General features: G+C 38.2%; 1 protein-coding gene across 3 annotated transcripts in view; it reads left to right on the top strand.

The window, feature by feature from the left end:
* Positions 1-19,402, top strand: part of ADCYAP1R1 (ADCYAP receptor type I) — a 141,618-nt gene that overhangs the window by 90,203 nt on the left and 32,013 nt on the right. For all 3 annotated transcript variants that reach the window (XM_054191491.1, XM_054191492.1, XM_054191493.1), the window contains exons 5-10: positions 10,790-10,825; positions 11,474-11,515; positions 13,303-13,406; positions 14,268-14,365; positions 14,815-14,947; positions 17,074-17,227. In XM_054191491.1, coding sequence (XP_054047466.1) covers positions 10,790-10,825; positions 11,474-11,515; positions 13,303-13,406; positions 14,268-14,365; positions 14,815-14,947; positions 17,074-17,227 — 567 coding nt within the window. The remainder of the gene's footprint in view (positions 1-10,789; positions 10,826-11,473; positions 11,516-13,302; positions 13,407-14,267; positions 14,366-14,814; positions 14,948-17,073; positions 17,228-19,402) is intronic.

A 19,402-nucleotide genomic window follows, 5' to 3' on the forward strand; every position in this document is an offset into this window, starting at 1 on the left:
AAGGTTAGCTCAACACAATCTATACCAATCTATACCAGCACTTAACTAACCTGGAACCTATTAAGAGGACAGTTTTCTTTAAAAAAAAAAAAAAAAAAAACAAGAAAAATATGTTTTAGAAAAAAAATAATATATATATAAAAAAATTAAAAAGCTCTACTATAACTAGAGCTATGTAAAATAAAGGACTGAAATAATATTTTTCAATTATTTGCCTAGGATTTCCAGACCTGTTCACATATTGTACTTCACATTTGACCTATAGCGGGGTGATAGTATGACCCTAGGGGAGGAGTAGTCAGTCCAGTGTAAACATATGTCCTGCTTTTTTTATCTCCTTACAGGATCACTAACAAAAGTGACAGCTGTTACCTCTTGTAGAGCTGGGTTTGAGGGGTTTTTGGACATCTGTTCAGTAGGAATGAAACCAAGATTCATAATTCATTAGATAGACAAATAAACATTTAATCTGGAGTAGTTTGAAATCTCTACAGATCCAGCTGGATTTGCACTGGTGACCCCAAGGTGGAAATATCTACATCCATAATCACTCTTCTGGGTGAATCAACATGAATTTTCAATATCATTCCTGCTAATTTTAATTAGGCAAGTGTATTTGTTTCAATGAAGGCTTAATGAAAAAAGTCACATGTTATGATGGTTCCTTAAAGAAAGGGTTATTAGATAACTAAAATGTTTCTAAGACACGGCTAATCTCATTTTCTAGATTGTTATAGGATCCTCTGGCTGCTGCTATGATTCCAGAATATATAACTAGGCTAGGCACTGGCCCTACTATTTATCAACAGCATGTTCATTCTTAATACAGTAAAATTTTTATATGACTATAAGACATTTTTACAAACAGCAGCAATAACTTTAAATTATACTTTTAAAAAGTTTGTCCTATGAAGCACTGAGCACCTGTAGGTACAACTGCTTGTATAACAACAGGCAAACCATATGATGGGGAAGTGTTAATCTTGAAGAGGGGTAGGAATTACCTCACTTGGCTTTGGATATCTAAAAGTTACATGTCTAAGTCTGAACTGACCACATTTATTTCTGGTTCAGTAAATGGAAAGCAATGGGTACTTGTAGAAGATGTTTCCTCTGACATATCTCAAGTGCTTATCTTGAGATGAATGAAGTCACTGGAGGGGGCTGTTTGTTTTCTGAATTTCAGAAAGGAATTTGGCTTGGATGTCTAATTTACACATGCAGTAAAATGATAAAAAAAAAAAAAACAAACAAACCAGAGACTACAAAATAAAAATTAACCAACTAAACTTTCATCTGAAGAGATACTTTGTTGAAAAGGTATCTATGGATTTAGCTAAAAATACCAGCTGTTGCTGTTTTTAATTTGAAACTATACTCTGCTCTAACCTTTACTGCAATTGAACTGAGGAGTAACATTTGAACTGCCATCACCCCTCTGCTCCTCCAAAATCACCAGAATTTTTCATTTCCTTTCAGATGCAGACTGTGAACAAAAAGATAATTCTCAAAGTCTCTCCACATGAAAAAAAAATGTGTTAGCTCCTGAGTCTTTTCTAATCTAGCAGGTTAAGGATTTACAGTGGGTTTCCCACTAGAGGGTTCCTAAACATTAATTTATTTTCTTTTTCTTCAACATTCATTCCTTTGGTTTATATCCATCAATTCACAGTTTTATTTTCACCAGGAGCTATAACTTCCATGCTGTCACTGTTGTATGTTATGCTTTCTCCAGTGCATTCCCTGTACCAACTCCAAAGACAACCACTCAAGAGTGGAGAATACTTAAAGCATTCTAAGGTACCTTTGCAAAGGAAGAAAAAAAAAAAAAGTGTTTCAAGCTGTGATGTTGCATTTCAGTATGTCATAGCGAGACCTAGAGATGGCCCCAGCACAGTGATCTGCACTTCTAGCTGGAAAATTTTCTCTGTTTTGTTCTTTTTCCCTTTTTTTCCAGACAGAGGTGATACAGTCTGGCAGTGGAAATCTACAGAAGCCAAGTCTGTGGGTTTTGTTTTTTTTTTTCCTTTGCCCTGCACAGATGAAATACTCTGGAACATATGAAGCCACATTATTCAAATGGACCATTGAAAGAAACCCAATAGCCAGATCAGAAACGAGCATATTTTTGGATCTTTGATTTGCAGTAAAAACAATACAGATGATAATAGGCATTTTCTGAGCATTGCCATATGCTCCACATTGAGGAAAAAGCTTTCATTCACAAATCCAAATAACAAATATGATTAGCTCTTGCTGAATCTTCCAGCAATTCAGAACGTTTATCTAGTACTCAGTCTAGGACACTACCTGCTACACCCAAAAGAACATTACTGCAAAGCATGGTTTACTATGTAAGACAGAGAAAATGCACATAATTTTTACCAAAGACATAAACTTCATCCTATGTTGATACCAGGATTAAGGGGTCCTAATTAAAATACAGTAGAATAAAGAATGTATCCAGGTATTATAGAGTTTAAGAGGGAATTACATCCCTCGTTCACATTTTTGAATCAAAGTGTTTGGCTTGCTGCTGCTCTGGAATTTATGACTTCAGTGTTCAGCCAACAAGGTTTATTGTCCCTGAAAACAAGAAATTGAAAATAGCCTGCTACTGATCCCATTAAAAACACAGGGAGACACTCAAATACTTTGTCATAAGAACACCAAGCCTGATATATTCTGCACTAGAGATATCATGGGTGGACAATGGGATTTATGAATGCATGGTTAATTGGGTTTGGGAAGCCATCTGTGGGTTTTTTCTCCTGTCTGAGTTTACATATTATCCCTAATCAAACAGAATAAGATGACAGGATAAGAGTCAATGAGAAGTGATACTACATGTTCATATGTGGAAAGCCCTTTTGCATCATTTGTGGGGAAGCAGCCCTGGTAAAGCCTTTAGTGCTGACTATGTGAAAATGGTATATAACTCCCAAACTGGATGAAAAGAAAATAAGAGTCATTGTCTTTGTAAGGCAAAAGCTGTTGTGGATATTTGCAAGTTACAGTTTCTATTTGTTTCGTTTATGTATTGTTATGTTTTGATATAGCAAAAAGAACAGACGACTGTTAAAGATCAGGGGCCTTCTAAACAACAAAATGTATCTGGAAGATTGTGTGCTTATTTTCTACTGAAGTAGAAGGTGCAGGATTTCCTGGCTACTAAAGTCTATTTCTTGGAAATTAAGGTCAGCATTGCATCAGTCTGAAATTGGAAATTGCATTTGCCTGTCAAATAGGCAAGGCAAATGATCAATGCAAAAGTCTAGATTTCTATTCAATTATATCTCACCCCTCGTGGGTTTTTCAACATCCTGCAGGAAAACCAAAGGAAGACAAACACCAGAATCAAAAAGTAGACTCTGAAAAACAGACATGACCCTTCCCATAGCATTTCCATCATGGGAATAATAATAATCCATCAGATCTTAATTAGTCTTTGAAGCAAGCAGGACTCAGTGCATACCTTAATTTCATTCTTCACTTTATATAAGATCCTACGTAGCATTCAGAAGCAAGTTCAATGTAAGGGTATCTGGGTTTTTTTAAATATATATACCAGCTAAAGGTTTTGGACAGCTTTCAAATCTGTCTGCACATTGCATGTGTGATATTGTTGCTTAGCGTTCCGCAAGTCTCAGAAAGAATTGTGATGTAAAGAAGGGGTACAAGGTACCTATCAAGGGTCAATGTTACAAATAATAAGTCTTACCAATAACCAAGATAATAGTGCTTTGTAGATTAACAAGTCCTTTCCTGTTGGTTTTCATCCCTAGGCTTTCCACAGGCAGTAAATCCATGGGATTACTTAAGCTTTTCCAAAGTGAGGAGGACAAACTATAATTAAGCATGCCTCCTCAGTCACAGGATCACAAAGTCTATCTTCAATGCAGAGGGAAATGGGAGGAAAATATTGCCATCAAAGAATAGTAACTGTATCTACATTTCCAATCAAGTAGTTAAGGCCTCATAGATGCTTTTTACAGGAAAAGGACATTTTATGGCCTTTCCTACCAAAGATTCTACCAATAAGATTCTGTGTCTCTAATACTGATATATACAATATGACCGAGAGCATTTCAGCTAAAGATCAAGTCCTTGGTCCTTTGCAAATTGACATCCTGCAGTGGCCAGGGGAAAGCTGTAATGCAGCTCAAGACCTTTGACAATATGACCTGAAAGCTAATTTGTGATTGGAAAATAAAATCATGTTCCTTTGGGAAGCACGCAAGAGTGGAACATGCCGAGTAGTTTGGAGAACACTTGGACAGCAAAAGGTAATATATTGAAGTACCACTGTAGGTGCAACATGGGCAGATGTTTCAACCTTTACTAGCAGTCTTTGCTCTATTCTTTTTTCTTCTCTTGTCTCAAATAACTGAGAAAGGAGTTCCAGTTGATTGCAAGATTTTAGTTGTAGTGGTCATACATTCATTCTTGCCTTTAAGCAAGTGATTTGATATGCTTTCTTCTCTGGGACCTATTTAATAACTGATAATCTCCATTGAACAACATTTCTTTTTTCTCTGAAATATAACCCGTGCCCTCTTTGGAGCTAGGAGACCCTGCAATAGTATTTGCATTGATCCTGTACTCTGATGGATGCTCCTGTGACAGACAGTCTCATAGGAAGGATACACATAATGTTTAGATGATGGCTCGCAGTTGCTATGGTGACCTCAGTCCACTGCTAGTTTCATACCTTTTGATAAAAAAAAAGGAAGAGAAGAAAAAAGTCATAATCTCCCTTACATGTTATTGATCATATCTGTACATCAGTCCTGCTTCAGCCAGCCCTATATACTACAGCCTTTATGTTCTTCATGTGGGTCCTCATTGGTATTTTCCCGTGATCTCCAGGCATGATCCACTGGGTCTTCTGGTCTATGTCATGAAACCATGTGCCCTGAAATTAGTATGGGATATAGGAAGAAAGGACTTGTATATCAGTTCCATCATTGCTTTTACCGCAATGTTTTGCACAAACTACTGGGTAACATAGAATTTGCAGCAGTTAGTTCATCTCATCTTATGGTAGATGTATAAAAAAATCACCCTCTGGAAGTGCCAGTCTCTCTGCCCTTTATGAGAGAAGACTTAAAAAACAGATGAACTTATCTTCAGGTGGGTAAATTTGATGGGATGTATTTGCCCCACCAGATCAGTTCCTCCGATGTCCTTAGGTACCAGTTCTTATCCAAACATCCATGTGTAAACCAGGGCTTCCTAAACTTACTCTTAATTTTCCTCTGCCTCAGTTTTCTGGTTTTCTGAATACAATGAACAATACCTCTAAATTTTGTACTGTCTTTCTATAAGCACTATGTTCACAAATCCCTTTGGGCAAATGTCGATAGCACAGTAAATACCAAGTGACTAACGACTTTCAATCTGTAGTTTAAAGTATTTTCTATAGTGCATGAAGCTGGAGAGACCAAAATCCCTGGAAAGAGTGGAGGGAAGCACTTAGTATAGGAAAGGTGTGGGAACCCGTAAGGCCACGTACTCTGTAACTTTGCCTAGCTTCCACGTTCCACAGATTCTTCTGAGATTTTAAAGACCTAGTAGCTGATTCTGGATCACTTCCCCCGCAAAAAAAAGGAGTGAAGGAACCAGGATGGTTGGATAGTGTGCATGTGGGATCGGGTGTGCCAAGGTACAGGAAAAGGCAGAGGGCATTATAGAATCATAGAGTTGCCCAGGTTGGAAGGGACCTTTCAGATCATCTAGTCCAACCATCAACCTAGAAGCAAGCGGGCAGGGTGTGCAAGGGGTAGCTGTGTGGGGAGCTCAGAAAGCCCCAGAAAAGCTGCTAAGTAGACTGCTGTTCCTGACTGCGGCTTTGCCAGCCGGCTGAACAGATTGCTGGTGCCTGAGAGCAGCATGCAGCGATGGGGAAGGGAGCGAAAAGGCACAGTGTGGTGGATGCTGCCGAGTCGGGCGTGAGAGCTCACTGATTTATTTCATATTTATACATTAAATGTTAGGCTTCTAATCAGTGATATATAAAACAGGAAAAAAAATGGATTCCTGCCTAAACCAGCTCGTTATCCACATAGCTGGACAGCGAGGTAACAAGTGACTGTAGGAAATGTTTTCCATAACCTTTCTCTGCCCCAGTCTCTGCACAGAATCAACACGCAGTAAAACCAGTGAGAGCTTTGCACATTGATCTTAATGCTATTGAAATCCAACCTTTTTAGAGGATGACCTATGTGAACCAGTCCTCCAGCCCATAATATTGAGATGGGAACAACAGTGATAAGGGAAAAGTGTGGGCAAGCCATTTCAGGACAGAATAGTTTTGGAAGCATTTCATTCACCCTCCTGCCACTAATAAGGGAAAAATACTGGAAAAAAAGGGTTAAACACAAGTTGTGCTCAGATAAACAAATCTATGGGAGATAAAGCGGTTGCCATGCCAGCTGATACCGCAAGCAGCCAGCACACATTTGGCACGTAGGAGAGGATCTAAAAGGCTGCACTGAGCTCCGAGGCTCATCGTACCCAGGCTGTTTCTTGGCTTTAGCTTTGCCAGTCCTGTTCACTTTAAATCAGAAGCAACAATTGCTTGCATCAAATTTCTCTTCCGTTGGAGGATAGTGAGGAAGTAGTTATGTTTTCTGGGATTCAGCACATGAAAACCAAGGAAGAAAGTCTGACAAATGTGCAAATAAGGGGTATGAAATATCTGGGTCTCTGCCACTAACTCCATGGGTAGCCGTTGGCAAGTCCTTTGATTATTTTTTTTCTTCTCTTTCACTTCTTCATGCAGAAATTAGAAACGAGTAATATATTCTATGTTAGGTTTCTCTGTTTAGTCTTTGGAAATGACAATTCAGCATTCTGATGGGTTTTCTCTAGGGTCTCTAAGCAAATAGCATCTAATTAATGATGACAGTTAAAGCACTAATGGAAGATTCGCTTTACTTGCCAAAGAGTAACACTTACCTGTTCATTCTGGTCAAATAGTGAGTAACGCTGTCCGTCAGTATACTGGGTAACCCTTCTTTTGTGAAGGATAACATTAGCTTCCTCTGGAGTTTATTGGCTAATGTAAGCAATCATTGATTTTTAAAACAGTGTTCTAAGACACTGTTTAGTAGTTGCTGTTGGGTCCATCTCTCTGTAGTTTGGGCTCACATTTAAATACACTTGAAAGGACATTTTAGAGTGGTTGGTGCTGGTCTCTTCTCACAGGTAATTAGTGATAGAACAAGAGGGAATAGGTTCAAACTGCAGCAGGGTAGGTTTAGGCTGGACATTAGGAAAAAATTCTTCACAGAAAGAGTGGTTAGTCACTGGAATAGGCTGCCCAGGGAGGTGGTGGAGTCACCATCCCTGAATGTGTTTAAGACTCGTTTAGATGTGGTGTTGGGGGATGTGGTGTAAGGGAGAACTTTGTAGAGTGGGGTTGATGGTTGGACTCGATGATCCCAAGGGTCTTTTCCAACCTAAATGATTCTATGATTCTATGATTCTGATTCTACATGTGAGGAGCACAGGTGTCAATGTAAGTCATGAATAGAATCCTTGAATTAAAATCCTGAAAAATGGGTTTCCAGTCAAAATGCAGATGAAAAGCATATTTTATGTATTCTTCATTTCTGGGAAAGTAATGTATTTTGTCTTTCTCTGCTTCATCAGTGAAGTCTAATGCACCAGCTTCTTGTTGTTTATGTCCTAAGAGTAAAGCAATGAGAAGACTTGTGTGAAAGCCCATGCGGCAGGGTGCCCTAAAATTTTGCCCATTGTATCACTGACACCAGAGAAAATTTGCTGAGGTCTCTCTAGAGTCAGAAAGGCACTCAGGTGAACAAAAAAAAAAACCCAAAACACAGAAAAATACAGTCTCAGGGTGATGGTCTGAAAAATGAGAAGGACTACCATATGTCTGGACTTCCTACGACCCCAGCTCAAACACAAGCTCAGGCCTCATCCCTGTATATGTAGACATGTTAAAGGTTAAGCACAGAAATAGTCCAAATAAACACCATCGCCCTCTCATACATGTGATCAAACATAGCCATTGGCACAGTTATCTATCATGTAAATATGCATATTCTGGAGCAGAATACATAAACATATGGTGTCAGAGAGAAGGCCAGTGGCAGCATGCAGGAATTTAAAGCCAGATGGTGGCTGTATGTTGTATGCTTATATGTATGTATATGCATACACCCACAAATATACTTATGTAGGTTATCCCGACACTCATTAGACAAATTTTGACATTTAGTTGTAATTCAGGGCATAATGCTCAGTGTAAATCTAATTGATTTTCCAATAGCTTAACTTATTAGTGAAAATTAGGTTGTTGGATCAAGCCTAAAAGCCTGTATAGTAAAAGGTTGTACCAAAACTTTCTTCAGTACATTAGCAAGGACTCAGATGTCAAAAAATGTTAACAAAAGGCAAGTTTGCTCCTACAGCAATCAGAAAATTAACATTATTGAAAATGTGAACCCTTTCACAATGTCCAAACAGACTTAAAATTCAATAATAATTTGGATATATATAAAAAAATATAAAAAGCCTCTTCATTTCATCAAACTACAAAAATATGACGTTTTAACTGCTATTACAGATGACATGAAATTCAAAATGAACTAAAATCTAATATTTTAACATCAGTGTGACTAACTACCACCCATATTTGAAGTGAAATAATGCTAATTTTTATTTTCTTCTTTTTAGATAAAAGGAAAAAAATAGCTAAATGTAAAACATTTAAATTTCAAAAAAGATATTTTCTGAACCATCAGCATAATATGTCAGGATCCCAGAAACCTCAGGTTTCAATCTACTTAATATTGGCCTGATCTTCCTTCAAGAAGAATTCTGGAAAGTTTTTAATATCACATTTCAGGATTTAAGCCACACTGTACAACTAGTAAAATAAAACTGGATTTTTATGAGTCAGAAAGTTTTTTGGAGTTTTTTTGCAGCTTCTTCTTACCCTGCTTCTGTGGGTCAGGCTATTGAGTGATGTGCCTTCATGTAAGGAATCAATTCCATTACAAGGTACTGATCTGAGTGTCAGCAGGCTACGAAAGACACTATGAAAGACAGTGATGGAGGAACAGTGTCTTGCTGTTTGATCCTCTGCCTAATAAAACCACGGATAAAAATTCCCACAGGGTATCCTAAAGTTCATATTCTGAATTCAGATTTTAGCAACACAGGCATCTATATCTGAGCTATATCACTGTTTAATAAACCTGGGTTTTGGTAGGCTTAGGAGAGAAACCTATTATCCTGCAGAGGCATCCCTGTTATTCTGCCAAGAATCTGGAGCACAGCCATAGCGCTTCTGCAGCATCTGGTAATTTAGTCTGATGCAGCAGGTTGATGGAAAATGTTTGCTTGGAACATTGGTCGACTTCTTTTCAGAATTAGTTCACCTACCCCATATTCGCAAACATCCAAGAATTCTCATATGTGAAATTTTGAATGCAGCTGGAGTTGGGCAGAGAAGCCAGGAGACTAAGGGTCTTCTCATCATGGTTTTCAAAATTAAACGTCCAGAGCAACTGGTGGGTGGAATGCGTAGGTTTGATGTCGAATACATCCATTCAAAGACACAGTACAGCCTACCTGATGTTTCAGCTTAGTTTTTTAGGCTCCCACCATCATCTTCATACCAAATGCCCTGGTTTTTATCTTAGAAGATAAAAAACACATCTGATTTATTTTAGAGGAAATAAATCAATGAATTTTAAATTATTATATGATGAAGAATTTGGAAAAAATATAAAATATAAAATGCTTTTTATGTTGTGCTGAAAAGACTCTCTCTACTATTTTTTTTTTCCTTAGATGCTGTCTTTCTGCTTTCCCATAGGATCAAAACCAATCTTTGGATTTTACTTTTAATCAAAACCCTCTCATACCTGAAATCAGTGAACAGCTTTTCCAATCCCTAGTTAAGGTTTGACGATATGTTCAGGGTTAAAGAAGAACAACCTGTAGCCCAGTGGTTACCCCAGGGCATGCAGAACTAAGCTAATCTAAACATTTAACCCGACATAGCGGACAATGAAACCTCGGAAACATTTTTTGTTCCCTAGTCGGTGGGCCACCGGCAGAGCTATTTGTGGACAGCTTTGTCAGGCTCCTCGATATCTCTCTCTGCACGACGCAGCAGCACCACTCGGTGGCTTAGGGGCAGCTTCTTTTTATGCATTCCCCAACACGGAACTTGAGCTAAAATCCACTGAGGATTCGGGAAAAGACTGACTTCAGGGCAATTCAGGTTAAGTACTTAGTAGGGCGGGTGAAGGACTGGTTTGAGATAATCCCAACATTTTCTTTTGGAAGGACAAAAGGAAAGAAAATGAAAACTTTTAATGAAAACCTGCTTTTTTATGATTTCTCATTGTAACATTTGTATTTTTAGTATACAAATCAGCATGGATTTCAGCAGAATATTCTGGAAATATGTGGGTCTTTCTTATTTCAGATACTTTCCTTCCCCCCAAAAAAAAAGTAAAAAGGAAAAAGAAACAACACACAAATAAGATCCCTCGTCTCTTTTTCTTATGCTTCTTAGAGTTTGATGAAACTCCATGATAACCAGAGATTTAACAATATAATGCAATCGACCGTCTTCTGAAAACCACTTTTCAGCCATAATAATACAGTCTCATCTTGAAAAAAAGGATTTAAACAAAATTTTCTTGCAGTTCGTCTCTGGGCAATGCTGCATCTACTCCTCTTATGGGAATCAAACTATTATCAAGATCAAATTAATTAATTATTTTTATTCTTCTAATTTCAGGTTGGGAAGTAGATAATATGGGGCAAACCCATGCAGGTAAGAGCCAGTTTTGCTGACTGCCTCCTATGTACCTCTGTTCTCAAAAACTGCATGTAGACCATATGATAATATCAGATTATTGGAAAGTTGTTTGTGTATCAACCATGATAATTAATATGCGTAGTTCATTGTAACACGGTGATAAAAAGTGAAAGTACAAATCTGGTAAGTTTTAGAAATCAATGTGATCTAACCTAAACACACAAAATTTCACTATCTTACTTGAAATCAATTAATTATCACCTTTTGTCACTGATGAATGGAAATAATTTTTCGTTAATTCTGTGAAAACAGACTGTACTTCAATATTTACGGTTTATAAATGCAAATTTCTAAAGATGTAACATTTGACTTTAGTATTTTTCAATAAAATTGGTCCTAGTTTGATTGTATGTGGTTTTAGCTACGTGCTTCTTGCTTGCAGTAGCAATTTTTTAATTTTATACCTTCAGCTGTGATTTAAACTCACAAGTAAAACTGTGTTTACTTCCTGAAAAGACAAAATCAATTATTTATTGCCTTTGGGCCTGATCCAAACAAATAAAAATCAATTGGATCTTATTTACTAATTTCCACAGAGACCAGTTTGGGTCCTAATAGAAAACACAATCAAAACTATTTCTTACCAAATTTCCACTTTTATAGGTGATTATGACCTGCTGGAAAGCACAGCCCAGTCTCCCCTAGGTAAGAAACAGAGCCATGGAATGTTTCTCTTTTTATTTTAACCCTGTTAAAAAGGAAGCTCCAAGCTTTTTCTCCTGCCATTTAGGTGTTATTTTCAAATGGGTTCTAATTATGGTGACACATTTTCTGGTGCATTACTTTTAGCAGTATTATGAAAATTTATTCCTCCACTATTGAGCCTTGCAATCTAGCAAGTATGTTTTTGTAAATTATATCTACCTGCTTAACAGTAATTACTAAATGGTGTTAAGGAAAGTCAACACCATGATTAAGTGGTTATTTTCCATAGAAAACTAGGGATGAATGTGCAAGAATAATTTACCAATATTTGCCAAGTAATGCAATGTTCTTAAATGAATGCTGTGATTAAATAGATATATTCTGCTGCATGGATGGCAAACAGATTCTTTAAAAATAAGGTCACTGCTAGTGTTATGAGCTGCTTGACTAAATTGCTCTTAGAATGCGAAGCAGCACAACCTTAATAAAAAAAAATAAAAAGAAAAAAAACAACCTTGGAAATTTCCATCAATTTTGGTCAAGGTACAGCTCAAACTCCAAAAACTGTAATAGTTCAATAAATGGAAACTGTTCTATTGTACTGGAGAGGAGTAAATGCAGCCAGCAACCCAGCTCGATTTTTTCAACCAGGTCACTGAGCTTTGGCAAGAGGAATGGTGGTTAAAAAGAGCACCACAGGGGCCATCCCACCTCAGGCAGCCTCAGTAACAAAGTGAGTGTCAAGAGACACTTTCCTCCTCTACCCCCAGCTCTTCTTTCCCAATACAGTTTTAAGCCTTTTGGCTGTGTCAGTGAAAACCGTTTAGGAGCTAGTCCTTGTATGAGATTAGCCAAACAATGAGAGTAAAAAGAGAGAAAAAGAGAATGAGGTTTTCTCTGAGCTAGTTTTGAGCCTCCTTGCAAACATTTGTTTTAAAGTAAGGTTACAAACTGGCACTGGAACAAATAGTAGGCAGAGGAATGTGAGAAGCTCTGAAACAGGTTTGAAATTGTCAGCTGAAGACACACTGGACATCTGGTGATGTAAATGAACATACTGCTATGAAGACAGAGACAGGGAAGAGATTCCCACTCCTTCTTTCGTTTTCCTACAAAAGCTTCTCACAAAGTCACTGTCAGATAAGAGTTTAAGCTTGAAGATAAATCAGTGGGATACATGTTATCTGACTACAGGAGAATAATCCAGCTGCCTCACCATAGACATGTAATGTCTGTTTTACATATCCTACTGTATCCTGCCTGGCTTCCAATGACTACTCCAAAAAATCATGTTAGCTTTGTGTTTTCTTGCCAGTCCCATGGAGATGCCTCAATTATAGATTATCCCAAATAGGTCCTACCTATATTTAAAGATTGGACTTAACCTTTAGCCATCTGAAGTGTAGATGTCTACATCAAAGCTGTATTCCCTAGATGCCTTTCAGAGTCTATGGAGAGAAAAGGACATTTAGCTGACCCCTGTTTTAGGTGCCTACTTGGGAATGAGATCTTTGGTGGCCTGGAAGCACTGACTATACTGGTTAAATCTTTTTTGCTTTCTGGTGAACAGATGTAGTAGTAGACATCCATAGGCATCAAGTGTAGAACTAGGTCATTAAAGATGCCATTAAACTTTTAAGATGCCAATAAAGTCTTCTCTGGACAGCCAGATAATAAGTACCCCCAGTGGTACTATGGGGTTTTCTTTGGTCATGTATCAAGGGGAGGGAGGGTATATCCTGCTGTTTGTTTCAGCAATGGCATATTCTCAACTGTATTTGACATAGGGGACATCAGCAGAAATTGCACTGAAGATGGCTGGTCTGAACCTTTTCCTCACTATTATGATGCCTGTGGCTTTGATGAAAATGAAACAGAGTCCGATAACCAGGTGGGAATTAATCTCATAATTAAAAACAAATGAAGGGGGAGAGCAGCAGGTTGCTTTTGTCCAGCCTCTGGTCATGGTCTGATTTGATAGTGATTGGAATGAAACAATCAGATATTTATGGGCATAAAAATGTGAGAAGCAAGATTTAGAGTCATAGAATCATAGAATAGACTGGGTTGTAAGGGACTTTAAAGGTCATCCAACTCAAACCCCCCTACCATAGGCAGGAACACCTCCCACTAGACCAGGTTACTCAAAGCCCCATCCAGCCTGGTCTTGAACATTTCCATAGAAGGGGCACCCACAACTTCTCTGGGAAACCTGTTCCAGTGTCTCACCACCCTCACAGTAAAGAATTTCTTCCTAATACCTAATATAAAGTTCCCCTCTTTCAGTTTAAAACTGTTACCCCTCATCCTATGACTACACTCCCTCATAAAGGGTCCCTCCCCATCTCTCCTATTTAAATCCTTCCCAGCCCTATACTGAATATTTCCAGAGTATGACTTTACTATTGATACAGCTTGTAACTTCTAGAAGCCCCCAGTTCTTCCTCTATTGACTAAAGAAACCCTTAGCCAACTACTTTTTTTTCTACAGATACATGCACAGTGGTCAAAGAAATATAGACAGCCTTTACTAGCTCACCGATAAATAAGCTTCACAGCATGCAGAATCGAGGGTGCACCAGACATAGAGCAATGCTCTGACATACAGTGAGATCTCAGGGGAACAAAGAGAGGAAAACAACCAGGACGTTTAAAAATCAAATCCTTCATGTGGTTCCCCCTGCATGTTGACAGGGTAAAGAAGATGTGACCGTAAATGGAACATTTAACTGTGTGTTGTTTGCCTCCCAAGGATTACTACTATCTCTCTGTGAAGGCTCTGTACACAGTTGGATACAGCACTTCCCTTGTTTCCCTTACCACGGCCATGGTTATCCTGTGTCGTTTCAGGTGAGTCAGGACATGAGCAGTGAGCTGTTCTGTCACTTGAAGAAAGAAGGTGGAGCTAATCAGCCCAAAACAATGTTTAAGCTTTTATCTTACCACACGTACAATAAGAGAGAGACAGCCCTTTAATAGACTTGTTCCCCCAGCTTCGACACACTCCAGTAGCCACATTTCAGGAGACTGAAGCTGCATTGGACTGAGTCTATTTTATGCTACTCTGCATGCTTTTACAGGAAAATCCCTAAATCCTCCTCTTACTCAGGTTTATGGTCGGTATTATCCGCACTCTTGACTTTCAGATGTTGCTATTCTTATTGCCAAGGTGCTAGGAGCTCTGGCCGTGTGTGCAGACAGGCCTAGTATGCTGTTTCCATGAAAGAAAAGTCTTTTTTTTTTTTTCTTTTTTTTTTTCCTATTTCCTCTTTTCCTCTCCCTTGCTCTTTCCTCTCCAGGAAGCTTCACTGCACTCGAAATTTTATCCACATGAACCTCTTTGTTTCATTCATCCTACGTGCAATATCTGTATTCATTAAAGATGGGGTTCTTTACGCTGAACAGGATGGCAACCACTGTTTTATCTCAACGGTAAGTGAAACCAAAGCCAAAGCCTTTTCCTTTATTTTATTCATCATGAGATAACAAAAAATAGTGAGGCAGACAGCAGTCTGTTGGGTATTATAGGCTGAAAAGCTATTGGGAGAGAAGGTAATTGGTGGTAATTTACCTCCAGCAAAACCGTGGATGGTATTGTCTCATGATCATTGTCCAGTGGTCTGTCCCTTAGGACAAATCTAGAAGTTTTGGTTTATGACTCTACTCGGATTGCTTCTCCCTTTCACAGATCTGCATAGTGATAAGTAGGATGAGAGCAGACACAAGCAATTTCCTTCATCTGAAGGTCTGTTTTTTCTCCAAACCCTTATTTGCTCTGGATGTCAGACAGTGTCATGTGTAAGGAGACTGACCAATCAGACATAGAAAATACCCCTGTCAGTCACACTCTCAAAAAATTATTAATATTAGCCATGTGTTTGTCTCTGCTGTGTGAGGTTTCATGGAAAGCAGTCTCTTCCACAGATGCGTTTAGCTGTATATTACATGTAAATCCCGATTCCTCTTGCATTTAAGGTTAATATTTGATTTGATAAATCAGCTCAGTGGGTGTAATTATGATGGAATTACAGTGAGTTCCCAAACTGAGATCTCTTTTATCCAACGAGTTAAGACCTTATTCCCTATGGGTCCCTTCCACAAGGGAAGTGCAGCTGTATAGTTTCTTAGTCAGGTTTTTTCTTTGTCATTGGAACTAGTTTTTGCTTTTAATTCTTCTCCATTATAAAGTTGAAGCCATGTTAGATCTTAGCTTGTTCGCACCACTCTTCTAATAGTGGCATCTGCCTCTTTGTTTTGAAACACCTGAAGCATAAAATACATTAAAATCAGCCATCTGATGACCAGATCTTCAGCCCTGGTAGAGCGTCCATGTAGAAACTCAAAATCTGATGTTTTAAACATATTGGTTGTAGATTTGTCCCAGAGAATGGAGTGAAAGTGTGAACCAGTCAAAATTATTAGTGTCCCATTGCCCCAGGCAGGGTATTCCAGTTTATACACTGTTTCTGCTCTTATTTGTTGTAAAGCTGTGCTTTTCTAGGACTAATGTTGTCTCCCTGGGATGCAACACTGGAAAGACAAGCGTGTCCTACTCTCACAGAGTCAAGATAGAGCTTGGTTTCCACCTAAGGCTTTTATCATAGAATCACAGAATCATTTAAGTCAGAAAGGACCATTAAGATCATTGAGTGTAACCATTAACCTAGCACTGCCAAGTCCACATTCCAAGTTCCTAAGCACCACATCTTCACATCTTTTAAATACCTCCAGGGATGGTGACTCAACCACTTCCCTGGGCAGCCTGTTCCAATGCCTGATAAGCCTTTTGGTGAAGAAATTTTTCTTAATATCCAATCTAAATGTCCCCTGGAAAAGAGAGCGACGCCCACCTCACTACAACCTCCTTTCGCGTAGTTGTAGAGAGCGATAAGGTCTCCCTCAGCCTCCTTTTCTCCAGGCTAAACAACCCCCGTTCCTTTTTTTTTTTCTTTTTTTTCTTTTGTCCACCAGTTTCCCTCCCAGTAAACTAATGAAACCTGCAGTCGTTTTTCACAGTAAATCACTCTGCTTTCTTTACAATTATGCTTACTTTCATTTTCTGTCCCTGAGTGACAGCACCTGCAAACAGCAAGGAAGTACTATGCTCAACTGCACACAGGAGGGTGCATCCTTTCTGATCCCGCTCTCAGGGCTTTCCACAATCGTCCTGCCATTTCACATACTTCCTTAGGTTTCTCAATACACAACTGGATTCTTTTCTTCTCTGCACTTAATCCTTGCAAGGGGGCTTAAATCTAGCAATTAACGTCCATTGACAATGTGAACTCCCACTAATGCAAGATGTTCTCAAGCTGTCTGCAGACTCTCGTCGACCACCTCCCACTGGTAAAATTGGCTATCTGCCCTTTCAAGCTTCTCTCTCTAAGTGGCACCTTACGTTCTTCTCATGCTTTTAAAACTTTACTATTAAAAGTGTATAATACCAGTCCCAGCTGTTTTCCTTTCCAATAAAAGATTTGGAGAGGTTGAAAGTATTTTCTCTATCTGTTAGGTGGAAACAACATGGAAATAACTTTGTTTTTCTTGATTCTCTGCAGGTGGAATGCAAAGCAGTGATGGTGTTTTTTCACTACTGTGTCATGTCCAACTACTTCTGGCTTTTCATTGAGGGATTGTACCTTTTCACTTTATTGGTAGAAACCTTTTTCCCAGAGAGGAGATATTTCTACTGGTACACTATTATTGGCTGGGGTACGTGACAATTCTTGTCTAAAATGTGTCTCAGTGTGAAAGACAGCTCCATGAACCATCTCATATTTCCACATACAGTTTCAAAGTATAATTTTAGTCTTTGTATAGAAGTACCACAGTGGACCAAACTGTGTTTTGCTTTTTTGTCTGAATAGACTTGAACTGAAATCTGGAGGACACCACATCTCTTGCAGAGATGTAGTCCACAACCAAGAATTGCATTCTACAAGATATGATCTTAATGACAAGTTCTTCAGTATAATCAAATCTGCAATGTTAAGTCTAGTCCATTTTCTAAGACTTCTTTTCTGCCTTTCTTCCAGATAATAGCTAAATTGAAAATTTATCCAAAGGGTATTCACATATGCTCATCCTATCTGGATGGGAAATGAAAGCTTGCAATGGGAAGAAATAAGATTTGTTTCAGAAAGGCCAGTTGCACGATGATAACCAGTGTAATTATTTTTTGTCCTGGCCTTCTGGATATAAATTGATTCCAGCAACATGTTAATTCAAACGGTTATTTCCTGGTGTTTTTGTGCAGAGGTCAGATGACGAATGCCGAAGAAAACATTCAATTTAAATGTACCTTGAGAAGGTTAAACTCAATTTTTATACTTAAACAAACATACTTCTGCAATAATCTGGAAATAATCCAATATCCTTATGTGTGAAGTCTACATACAAACCACATACCTTAAACTATTCTCCTCTGAAAAAAGCATCCTCATGTAATCTGAACCTTCAAGTAATCCACATCTGGTTTTGTTTTTTCCCTCCTTAGGCAGCTGTATATACACAAAAATTCTCATCTCCTGGCAAAGACTTAATACAATAGAAGCAAAGGTATAGAGAAGAAAGAACAAGTGATCAGAAATAACCTATGCATATAAAGGTTATTGGAAAAGGATGGCTATTGGATAAGGCTATTGGAAAAGAAACTGTTGGAAAAGGATATTCAAAATTCCCCTTGTACTATCCATAGATGTATAGTCACATTTTAGCTGAACTATAAGTCTGTTTTCAAAGAAAACTTGAGGGTTATGTACCTGAAAATCTGACAACTATAATAAGCAACAATGTGTTAATCTTTGCAATCTGAACATAAATCAGAGGTTGGGTTCCTTTAATTAAGTTTGCACAAATTTCACATCTCTAGGTTCCTTTGAACATGAGAATATTGCAACACAGCATATTAACTGAATGGTTTTTTTTTAAATAAATTGGTCTCTGTAATGAAAGAACTACCCAGATGGACTCGTTCTATAATGCAACCCCAAAATATTTGGTCTTGAGTTGAATACTATAAATGAGATCTTATAGATCTTATAGATCTATATAGAGCTTATAGATATCACTTCATATTCAAAGTGGTATCAGTAATATCCATTAATAACACTAAGAGAATCCCCAAATGTGGAATTATTTTTTTTTTAATTTTTTTAAAAATACAATATTTTCTCAGTTTGTGTATATTGCAACTCAAATAGCAGATCCCCTGACCTGGTAAGAACAACTGGCATGTTGCAAGAACAGAAGCTTTTCCAGACTGAACGCAAGTCATGTAGGACAAAAGCAGCCCTCAGCTCAGAGCTGATGGGGAGGGAGTTGCACTGAAGCAGCAATAAGCAAGAGCTCAGCATTTTGCAGCATCTGGATGTTTATCTGTTTCTTAAAATGTGCTGAGTGCATCAGTGTCCTCATTTGATTAATGAGAACTACATATGGCTGTGTCGATCCAAACAATTTTTTCCTCTTAAATATGCAATATGCTGGCAAATTCTCCAGATAGACTGCTGTCTTCCTGAGAACTCTCCTAATGCCTGCTTCTTACTCAGGGCAGAAACATAGTCAGGAAGAATAGCTCTTCTCAGCCTTTGAAGCTTGTCTGTTTTTTAATGTTACTCAGAAGCTGAAAAGAAGGTGATGAAGATACACATATTTTTTGACGTAAAGAAAAATAATGTGCGTATATGCATATTCATGTAGCAGATGGTTCAAAACTCCAAGCTGATACGAAATTTGCTTTTTTAACTATATTTTTATGATACATTTAGTCTAATTCTGCCTTCCGGCCCATGTTTCAGAGTTGGAACACTATTCATACCATCAAAATTTATATAGTACAAATCAGTGCAAACAAGATATCGCGTCAAACCCATGATTGATATTTAA

Source organism: Rissa tridactyla, chromosome 2, assembly GCF_028500815.1.
Source record: "Rissa tridactyla isolate bRisTri1 chromosome 2, bRisTri1.patW.cur.20221130, whole genome shotgun sequence".
Classification (NCBI taxonomy): Eukaryota; Metazoa; Chordata; class Aves; order Charadriiformes; family Laridae; genus Rissa; species Rissa tridactyla.